General features: G+C 36.3%; 1 protein-coding gene across 3 annotated transcripts in view; it reads left to right on the top strand.

Moving 5' to 3' along the window:
- Map9 (microtubule associated protein 9) overlaps positions 1-10814 on the top strand; it is a 31202-nt gene extending 20388 nt beyond the window's left edge. For all 3 annotated transcript variants that reach the window (XM_090343213.1, XM_090343211.1, XM_090343212.1), the window contains exons 10-14: positions 1396-1485; positions 2832-2993; positions 3123-3268; positions 3431-3563; positions 8171-10814. In XM_090343213.1, coding sequence (XP_090199339.1) covers positions 1396-1485; positions 2832-2993; positions 3123-3268; positions 3431-3563; positions 8171-8290 — 651 coding nt within the window. In that variant the 3' untranslated portion in view covers positions 8291-10814. The remainder of the gene's footprint in view (positions 1-1395; positions 1486-2831; positions 2994-3122; positions 3269-3430; positions 3564-8170) is intronic.
- Positions 10815-11264: the final 450 nt, after the last annotated feature.

An 11264-nucleotide genomic window follows, 5' to 3' on the forward strand; every position in this document is an offset into this window, starting at 1 on the left:
GAGGTTTTGTTGAAGATACATACACTAAAGAAGAATTACCTGTTTTTCCCACATTTCAAGGCCTCTGTTTTGTTATGTAGGATGTAGTACATACTTCTGGAGGTGTCCTTGCTGTCTAGATGGACCTAATCACAATAGGGGTTGGGTTAGTTTTTGCCTTAAAAGTATGTACAGTGGTGGTGGTGTTTTGTTTCTAAATCTACAAAAGGAGGGAAAGAGTGAAAATACCTGTCTAGGACTGAGAACCTGTAAAGGTTTGATGATTATAGAGCACTCAAAACCAATTAACTAGCTAAAGAAGACTATGCAAGAAAATACAACCAGAGATACAAACCATCAAAAATGATCATCAAGAAGGAAGGGAGATAAAAACCAAAGTGCTGTTGAGAGCAAGACAGAGGTACCGAAGATAGAAACTTTGGAATTGAGGATGGTGTAGAGAGAGACCAGAAAATTACTCAAAACGAAAACAAGATATATGACAAAACACTTCAGGAGCACGGAGATACAATCAGGAAGCCTAATTTAAGGCTAATAGGTAAAGAGCAGGGCCTGGAGAAGCAAGCCAGTGGAATAGGAAATATAGGAAATGGAATCATTGCAGAGAACTTCCCAAATACCCAAAAGGATAGACCCATCCTGATACAAGAATCTTTCAGAACCCTAAACAGACCAGATCAGAACAGGACATCCCACCGCCACATTATAATCCGTACAAAATCAATAGAGACCAAGGAAAGGATCCTTAAAGCTGCCAGGGAGAAGAGAACAATCACCTACAAAGGAAAACCAATCAGAATAACCACAGATTTTTTTCAGCAGAGACCATGCAAGGAAGAAGGGCTTGGAATGATGCATGCCAAACCCTAAAGGCAAACAACTATCAACCAAGAATACTATAGTCAGCTAAGCTCATTCAAGCTGTGGGAAAAATTAAAAACCTTCCACATCAGGGGAAAATTGAAACAATATATATTGACCAAGCCACCATTGCAGAAAATTCTCAAAGTTCTACACGTTGAAAACCAATATGAAGATGATATTAACAGAGAAATGGCACCTAAACAGAATTCTATGTAATTTTAGCATGAATTGACATGACAAAGTTGATAATTAAAAAAAAGAAAAAGAATAGAAAGTTTTGATATGAATTTTAGAGAAAAATGTTAATGTTTTCTCATTCTGTTAAATATTTTAAATATGGTTAATATAAGAGATAATATACATTTAATTTTCTTAAATAATATTTGTCTTTATAGATTCAAGTATTAGGAAATGATACTAGCTTGTATATATACAATTTACAAATTTTGTATTTTTTGATATTTTAATAAAATATTTCAGAAATTGATCATTCTAACTTATTTGGGCAATATTAATTTTGTATTTTCACAGGAGTGGTTAGAAAAGAAAAATGTATATTTACATGAAATGCACAGAATAAAAAGGATTGAAAGTGAAAATTTAAGGATCCAAAATGAACAGGTATTGTAAAAGAAGTGAAAATTATTCTGAATTTTTATAGCAGTAAAGTATCCCTGAATATTAAACTTTTCTAAGTCAGTTGTCTTTCTAGTGGTGAAATGACATGCATAAGAGAAATGATTTCCGATTTCATTTTTATTGTACTTTATAGACATTAACTTGGCTCCAGTATATTAGATTTCCATGGAAACACCGAGACACAGAGATTTCCAGTTTAGTTGTTCTGCATGAGATAGGTATTACATGACTGAGTGTGAGCTTATTATTTTTTATGACCACCTAGATCATTTTAAGACTTGATTTGTTAGATCTTAGGCAAGAACACAAAGGAACACCAACATTCGCATTCATTTAGTTTTCTTCTGTTCTTTTTTTGATGTTTATATTTATCTTCAAGACCAAACTTGTGTAACATAATATAGTCACTACCTACATATTTTCTAGTCTGACACATTCTTAGTGTTTGTGTGTGTGCGGTACTGGGACTTGAACTCAGGGCATGAGCACTGTCTGTGAGCTTCTACACTCAAGGCTGTTGCTCTACCATTTGAGCCACTGCTCCACTTCCAGCCTTTTGGTAGTTAACTGAGATAAGTTTCATAGGCTTTCCTGCCCAGACAGGCTTTGAAACTCAGTCTTCAAATCTTAGCCTCCTAAGTAACCAGGATCATACTATAAGTCTAGCCTTATTTTCAACATTGAATACATCTTTGAACATTTAGAACTTTATATTTTTGATACCATTCAAAACTGGGAATCAAAGCCTGACTGTGTGACTTGATTAACTTACCTTCATGTAACTTTGCTCATAGCATTGCAACTTTCCAGGTTTTTATTAATTTTTTTATTTTGTTTTATTTTTTGTCAGTCATGGGGCTTGAACTCTGGGCCTGGGCACTGTCCTTGAGCTCTTCAGCTCAAGGCCAGTTGTCTACCACTTTCAGCCTCAAGGCCATATCCAGTTTTTTGGTGGTTAATTGGAAATAAGAGTCTCACAGACTTTTGTGCCTGGGCTGGCTTTGAACCATAATCTTCAGATCTCAGCTTCCTGAGTAGCTGGGATTACAGGTGTGAGCCACTAGCACCCAGTTCAGCTTTTTAAAAAAAAATTGTTGTTGTTGATCCCTTTCTGGCACCACACAACCTATTTTGATGCAGTGAAAAATGCAGATAACAATTTTTAAATCAATTAATTTGTGTGAACCATTCTAAGTATCTGCTTTGTAACTTATTTTCCATATAAAATAAACAACAAAAAATGATGATAACTTCATGTTCTCTAGCTAAGTCTGCATTTGTCTACTTATAGATAAACATGTCTGTGCCTATTAAATTTCCTGAAACAGAAAAGAGCGGCTAAGAGAGAGGAAGCATTAGCATCGTTTGAGGCCTGGAAAGCAATGAAGGAAAAGGAAGCCAAGAAAATAGCTGCAAAAAAGAAGCTGGAAGCAAAGAACAAGAAGAAAACTGAGGAAGAAAACGCCATGAGAAAAAACGAAGCGCAGCAAGTACTCTGGAACTTCCATGCCTTTCTTAGTTGTGTTTCAATATTTGAAGTCAGACATAGTGTTTAGCTGCATTTTTACTTCTTTCATAAAAACCACAGGTACTAAGCAAACCATTCTGAACTTTTTCAGGCTTTTGAAAAATGGAAAGAGAAAAAGATGGAATATCTTAAAGAGAAAAATAAAAAGGAGAAGGAATACGAAAGAGCAAAGAAACAGAAAGAAGAGGAAACAGTTGCTGAGAAAAAGAAAGATAACCTAACTGCTGTTGAGCGATGGTAATCCAAAGCAATGTTTGAAGTCTTGGACTTACGTCATAGCTCTTTTCTAAAATGTACTCACTTGAAATGTCTCTCAATCTCATTGCCAAAGATGGAACTAAAGAATCTTTATTATATGTTCTTCATGCTGTCCTGTTATTTGTTGTCCTTCATTCATAGGAATGAAAAGAAAGAAGCTTTTTTCAAGCAAAAAGAAAAGGAGAAAATAAATGAAAAAAGAAAGGAAGAGCTGAAAAGGGCTGAGAAAAAAGATAAAGATAAGCAAGCCATCAATGAATATGAGAAGTGGCTGGTAGGTATTAGTTGTTAATGCACTATGTTTTCTGATTGCATTGTTTTTGTACCATTTCTGCCTTAAATGCCGTCTCAGATCTACTGACTGTTTCTACCTGAAGAGTGTAGTATCCACTGCATGAGTGTGGTATTTTATATTAACCTTTCTACTGTTCGCAAAAGCCTCCAGACTTCAGCGTCTAGGAGAGTGTGCTTCTGGACTGTGTTCCCACCTCCTGTCATCCACCAGTCACGCCCCTCCTTCCTTTACAGTGGTTCTCACAGCACAGGAAGTAGGCAGGTACCCTCATGAGGTTATACCAGGTTATTGGAGGTGAACGGAACGTGGCCATTCACACAGGATCATTGAATTCCATGGTGAGGAGAGTAGTCGCTTTCTTCTTTTCTTTTGATATTTGTGATGATCTGGAGAAGAAGGCTCATTTAGGTGTTTTCTATTTTAAAGAGCAAAGTTGAAGTTTAGGAAGAACATATCTGACTGGACTTTCCTATCTCTAAGTGTAGATATTTAAGCTCAATTCCCCCATGTTTACCAAAGTTACTTTTCATTGGTAAAGTTTTCCATTTCATAATAAAACTTGCATAAATATCTACCTATAAAATCATAAATGCCAATATACTAAAGATCTATCTTACTCAGTTATTAGTGGAAAACAAATTTCAAAATAAAATGGCAAAGTGTCCCTGTGAGGTAGTAAATTGACTGGTTTTCAAATAAAATAAAATTTCACAATTTTGATATATATTCTTGGATTAAAAGTAGATGATGGTAATTGTTTTACAAGTAACATAGAACCAAATATTAACTAAGATTCCTTTCATGCCAGTTCCCAGATTACTTCATACATTAAAAAATAATTTAAAAAAACCCATCTGCTAATATATGGAAACCTGTCATTAGTCCCAGTGACTGTAGGAAGGTTCTCAGATCCCACAATTTTGATGCCATCTGGGCAATGAGATCCCCCCTCAAAAAAACAAACAAAAAACCCAGAGAGATTTCTGTCTCCCATAGATCATAGTCAAAATACTTCTTTAATGATTACCAAAGTAACATTAGTGATTCATGTTAATAAATATTCAGAGTAATAATGGCCTATTTCATATGCTGCTTTTTAGGGTTCCACTAGCAACATCCACTCTGTTTGAAGACTTTTTCCTCCCCCGGATGCTGAGTTCATTGAACAAAAAGCTTACCAATCAATATGAACATGTCCATCATTATGGACAATGTGATTAAGCTTCTATCCACCTGGATGGTCTGCCTCTCTCTAAAATACTAAAAATGATCCATGATTATGTAGTTAAAACGTTTCTTAATTAAGATTCTGCAACAAGTTTTTTCTTTGCTTTAATAATATTTGCATGCAAATATTCTTTTGTCACATAACACAGATGAGGATGTTCAAACAGAGAAAAAGAACAGTTATAGCACTGTTGTATGTGACCAGTTGTATGCACATGCAAATCTTGAATCATGTTTTGCTCTTCTGACATTTCACAATCCATCTCTGTCATATTGAAAGATGCACAGGCACCCACAGATTTATCCAGTGTCTCCTCCCAAGCCATCAGCCTGGTGAGCGTTATCTAAGGGCTTCTTGAAGGAATATGATGAGGAAATGACCAGTAAGAGACAGAACCCAATTTTATAGTGTCACACTGCTCTAGTTCTCCCATTCCTGCATGACTCTGAGTGCAACTTCAGTCTCATTCTTATCTCAGTTTGGAGAGCCCTAGGTGATATTATTTATCTCTTCATTATTCTCATTTGATCCTCTTCCTTTTCTACCACATTTTGACCATTCTGGCTCTCTGTTTCCTCCTACATACCAAGAGCTTTCTTCCACTTGTCTGATGCTTAGTCCTATTTCCTGTACTTGAATTTGTCTTACCCCAGTATACCACAAATGATTTCTCTGACTCTGTATGTCTCGCTTTGATAACTTGCTGAATCTAGTTTTCTTTGAAAGCATTCTCTTTGATTCTTCATTGCAAAATGATTTTATGTTTCATAGAAATACACACAATTTGGATTCTCTGTTCCTACTTACTTGATTATCTGTCCATTTTGAAACCTTTCTACGAAATAGAGACCATATGCATGGTTTTGAATTGGGGTGGGGGACAAATATTGAGATCTGAACTCAAAGCTCCTCACTTGCTAGGCAAGCACTATATATATATATATATATATATATATATATATATATATATGTATGTATTCCTGTGCCATACCTTAAACCCTTTCAGAATAGTCTTGCTTCCTGTCTGGACTCGTGCCTGGATTGTCATCTGCCTTTTGAGGTTTCCTGTCATAGTTGTGTGATGGGCACAAACCAGCACACCCAGCTTCTTCCACTGAGATAGTGTCCCATGGACTTCCCTGCGTGAGCTAACCTAGAACTGCACCTGGGCGTCCTCACATCACTTGGATGACAGGCATCTACCCGCACACTCACCTATGAATGGGAAGGGATTCTGTGAGTTTTTCAGCACTGGCTAACACTGAAGTCCTCTGTTCTGACCTTCCAAGTATCCACTGACATGGCTATGGACCTGGCTTGTATTTGGATTTTATAATCATTTTATGATGAACCCAGAGTAGAATTTCAGAACTTAATAATGAATGAATAAGCTGAAAACTGTTTAATTATTTTTTTACCAGTCCTAGGGCTTGAATTCAGGGCCTGGGCACTGTCCTTGGACTTCCTCAAGGCTAGTACTTTACTGCTTGAGCCACAGCACCACTTTTGGCCTTTTCTGTGTATGTGGTACTGAGGAATCGAACCCAGGGCTTGGTGTCCTGGCCCCCAATAGGCAGAAATTGAAGCAATGTAATGCCATTAGAATAATAGACCCACAGGAAACCTCAGAACTTATACCACAATGTATGATAAAACAATAGCAATTCATGGAAGCAAGAAAATCACTATTGTGATTATTAATGTGGTATTTTAAAATAAGCCAACATCAGAGCATTGCCTTACACCAGAAGAAGCTCAAAAAGAATGAACATGATAAAGGTAAAGTACTAAACAATAGAACAAAAAATAAAACTTACCAGTTATCAGTCCTCACAGAGACATGCTTCTCTAAATCCAGAATTGTTACAAGAAAGTAGAAAAGAATTCAAAAGGGAACACATCAAATTTAAACTCACTAGCTCATCAAATAAAGTCATTATAGGTACTGGTTGGATGGTGAATACCTATAGCTGCTAACTCTTTGGCATTGTTCAGTAAGTTGGGTGTATGCATCTGTTGCAAAGCAGCAGTGTACACATGTATATGTGCGTATGGAAAATGACTCTTGCACAAGAAAGCACAGATGTTTATGGCAGCATTGGTTTGGGGGGGGAAATGCACAAACCAATGTATCTTGTAATACATGTGTTGTATTTCATAAAACATGTGGAATTTCGTAATGGAAAAAAGCTCAAGCTATATGGACAATTTTTTTAAAGAAACAAAGATAGAAGGTTGCAAAATATGGATAACAATACCTTTTTGTTTTAATTTTAAAACTCTGAAACAGTTTCTTTTGGTTTGAGAATGGTTTGTAGTAAGTATTAGGAGATACACTGCTGTACTACTGTATGAAGCATTAAGTAAGCAGTAAGTTCAAGGTGGCTCTCACTTCAGTTGGGTGCAGAGCAGAGGGATGAAGAGTGACACTGGAGCTTCAGAAGTACTGGACACATGTTTCCCTACAGCAAGTAGAGAGTGCTCTTCGCATTGTTACTCTTCTGCCTTTTGTATTTCAAATATTTTTGTTCATATTGGTAAACATTAAGGGCTTCAGAAAGGTAAGTAAAATAATGTTTATTTGAAAATACACTGGTGGATAAAAATTTAAAAACGAAAGCACTGATTACCATGTAGTCAGCTAGCCTAAACAATGGAGCAGAAAATTCACACAAGGGCTAATGCAGTGAATGAGGACGTGCTTTGTCAAAAAGAAACCAGAGGTGGAATTCCCAACTGTAAGACATGTAGAGGCATCCTTGTTGCCATGGCCTGGCCTGTCACTTGTACTTGTTGCATATGTTAATTTTCTCCTGTCCAACTTAAAACTACATTTGGGTTAAAATTACAGTGATGATTCTTATTACCAAAAAGTGATACAAGCTGGTGGTTCTTTCCTGTAATCCTCAGGGGATCACAGTTCAAAGCCAGCTCAGCCAGGAAAATCTGTGAGACTCATCTCCAATTAACTACCAAAAAGAAGGGAAAAAAATGCTAGAAGTGGAGCTGTGGCTCAAGTGATAAAGTGGCTAGCCTTGAGCAAGAAAAGCTCAGGGACAGTGGTGCTCAGGTTCTGAGATCAAGCCTAGGACTGACACTGTCTCTCTCTCTCTCTCTCTCTCTCTCTCTCTCTCTCTCTCTCTCTCTCTCTCTCTCTCTCTCTCTCTCTCTCTCTCTCTCATTTTTAAAAAGTGCTGCTGCATATAAGTTAGTTACCCTCACTAGATTCCATTTCAGCATTACCAGTATAACTAGGAAATAATGTTAATACCAGTTCACGAATTACTTCATTCTTCACGGAAAAAAAAGGTTCACAGAAGGATATAAATAAATTCATAACGTTCTACTTTCTCCTTAGGAAAAGAAAGAAAGGCAGGAGAGAACTGAGAGGAAACAGAAACGGCACTCCTTTCATGAAAATGGGTCCCTTCCTCCGTGGAGCCCTCCCAGCAGAACCATGCTTTCAAAAGTGTTTTGATAATGACTTATTTATCCGTTCACCATCTTTAGCTATCGGTTAAAAGCCATTCATTCCATTACTTCCAGTTAAACAAATCTGTTTCAATTAAGTGCCACAGATATCTGGTAATAAGGAAAAAGAGACTTTGGAGTTTAATCAATATGAACATTTTTTTTCAAGCTTATAGATCAGCTGCCTCAAATGAAATGCTACTAATTAAATTGCTCTTAGTAGTGTTGCAAATGCAGAAAGCTTTATCATGTCCTGATAATGTCTAAAGTAAAACGATCTGTGATCACTTTGAACAAACTCTGCATGTAAATTACATTTAAGTTGTTTGGTACCATAGTCATCATAGTGATCAGCGGATGCTGGTGTGTATTGTGATTGGGGTTTCTAAATAAATAGTTGCTGAGAGGTATCGTAGATGAGTTTTGCTTCCACTGGTCTGCTGTAGCTCAGAGCAGTTGCATCTGCACTGCCAAAGGTAGAATCTTGTTGACTGAGACAGCAGTTCGGAAGGACTCTAACCAATGAATATTTTATTCAGAAGTTTCCTTATATTTTAATTTAAATCTAATGTACTGTCCCAATCTTACGTGACAATCATAGTTTACAATAGGATCACCTGTGAATTTTTTTTCTTTGTAAATTTGACACTTTGTGTACAATTTTGGTGGTACATTTCATGGTAGTGATTACGTACACCTGACCTCTAGGAGTTCCTCCGGAGTTCAAGGTCAGTGACATTGTAATGATCGATGCCATGGAAAGCTGTAATGGTTATGAAGGTAACTACTGTCTACTTCACTGATACAGAGATTTCCAGATTGTATTTATAATGGGGAAATGAATTTGTAGAAACATCCAAAGGACTTGTACTTATTTATTTGATCTTTGTCTGTCCTTGTATTAACTGGTCTCCTGGATCTAGTCCTTGGTTTTTAAAAAGACCAATTGTCTGGACTCAAGAGTGGAAATGCTGCTTTAATCAGTAATGCACTGCAAAGACAATGGATTATGCCTGGAAAAGAAGCAAACTATTGAACACTTCTATCACCCCCTCTGCTAGATCTTTATAAATGTTATCACCTTTAAAATAACTGTTCAGGGTAGAGGTTACTTTGTGTTTTTCAGCTAAAAATCCTGAAGCATAGAAAATGAGATAATTTACTTTATATCTAAGTGAAGGCCAGATCTGAGCCTCCACCCAGGACCCTTCCGCTCTCCCACTCCCATGGGACCTCACCAATCACAGGCTCTGTCACAACCCTGAATGAATCAAAGCTTACTGAGACTAGCTGATCCTGAAGAAGTAGCTTCTAGAAGAGACAGCGAGCCTCCTAAAATCTACAAAAGGAAATAAGGATTCATAAGATTGAAGGATCTTTTGAATATCTAGTCTGGTATTAAGATATCAGAATACTCAATGGGTTCTATAATGAATGCTTTGAGATTTCAAAAGGAACTTCAGGGGATGTCATGTGTTTAAATATTACCTTGCTTACTTTGTGTGTGACATAAGCTACCAGGAATCGCTTTGCAAGATCATCTTATGTAATTAAAACTAAAAGCCCTTTGATACTGCTAGCGCAGGGAAAAAACTTGATGGAACTGAATTGGTGACCAAGCACATGTATTATCAGCATGAGGTCCAGGGGCTCTCTTATCACCCATGTATTCCCCATAGTAACAAATTCAACACCCGCTGCAGTGCATTGGTGTCTCTTGTATTCAGTTACTCAGCACTGACAAAATATCTGCAAGTTGTATCAAGTAAAGGACAAGGGAAGAGGCATAACTACTTTGTGGGATCAAAGACTAAATGTGCATGTCATAAATTTTACACTGTCTACTTAAGATTCCTGGTTATTTCCTTCTGTATTCTGTATTTATTGGCTTCCTGTTACAGTGAGTTGTGAGTCGTCTAAAGTAAGTTTTCACTCGTTATTTACAACCTGAGCCCTACACATTCATCACTTTGTGAATGTGAGGTTAACTCAGGCAGACTAACAGTGATTTGGCATGACAGATTTTTCACATTCTGGAAGAACACTTGACCTTCCTAGCTAGTCTAAGCTGTACCACTCAAGAGAATAAAGCACTGCCTTGTCCTGGGGCCCTCTTAAAAAGGAAACAAAATACTGATGTCTTAGCATTCCTTCCATGATACAGTGAAATGAAGATGTATGCAAAGACTCACCAAGTCATTTCCTCAATTGTGATTGTATATATGATAATATATGATTTCTTACTTGTATAAAATGTATTCACTTTTGCTGAAATTATCTGATTGTTAAAAAAAGAGCACCTTTTATCCTGTAAAGAAATAAAGCTGAGTGTTGCAAAGTAGGTGAAAATCCAGTACTGTACTATTGTTTACTTTCTAAGACCTAAAGGGGACGAGACTCAGCCTGGAATACTCACTTGAATATATTTATCTACTTAAGGGGTATTATTTCCCTATTTTTCTTAGATTAGAAAGTAGAAAATACCAATATAAATCTCTGTTCATTAGGTTTTCATTAATTTGCTATATAAGAGAATGTTTTATTCATAATAAGGACAGTAAATACTGTAGGTGTTTGTGTTAAATTTCTAGTTCTGTAGACTGCATTGGTCACAAAGTTGAGATTTCAACAATTACAGGAATTTTGTGAGTATTTAAAAATGTTAAATATGTTAATATTTAAACATGTTTAATTCCTTTGAATATTTATGGATAAATCTAAATGTTAATATAAAAAGTAAGCTTTTACATAGATTTAAATTCTGTAATAACCAATAAAATGGTAATTTTAGAAGGCTGAAAGGAACAATACAGCACTTGAGGTCAGAAAGATGGTAAAGTCTTCTTAACAAAAGGAACCAAAACTGTTTATAAATTAATAATCCTAGTGGTTGGTTTGTACACAGACTTAAAAAATGTTAGTTCATTTACTGTTTTAAGATGCAAGAAAATTCACTCTTCACTATTACTAAAACTCATTCT

This window comes from Megascapheus bottae, chromosome 13, assembly GCF_031878675.1.
Source record: "Megascapheus bottae isolate mThoBot1 chromosome 13, mThoBot2.hap1, whole genome shotgun sequence".
Classification (NCBI taxonomy): domain Eukaryota; kingdom Metazoa; phylum Chordata; class Mammalia; order Rodentia; family Geomyidae; genus Megascapheus; species Megascapheus bottae.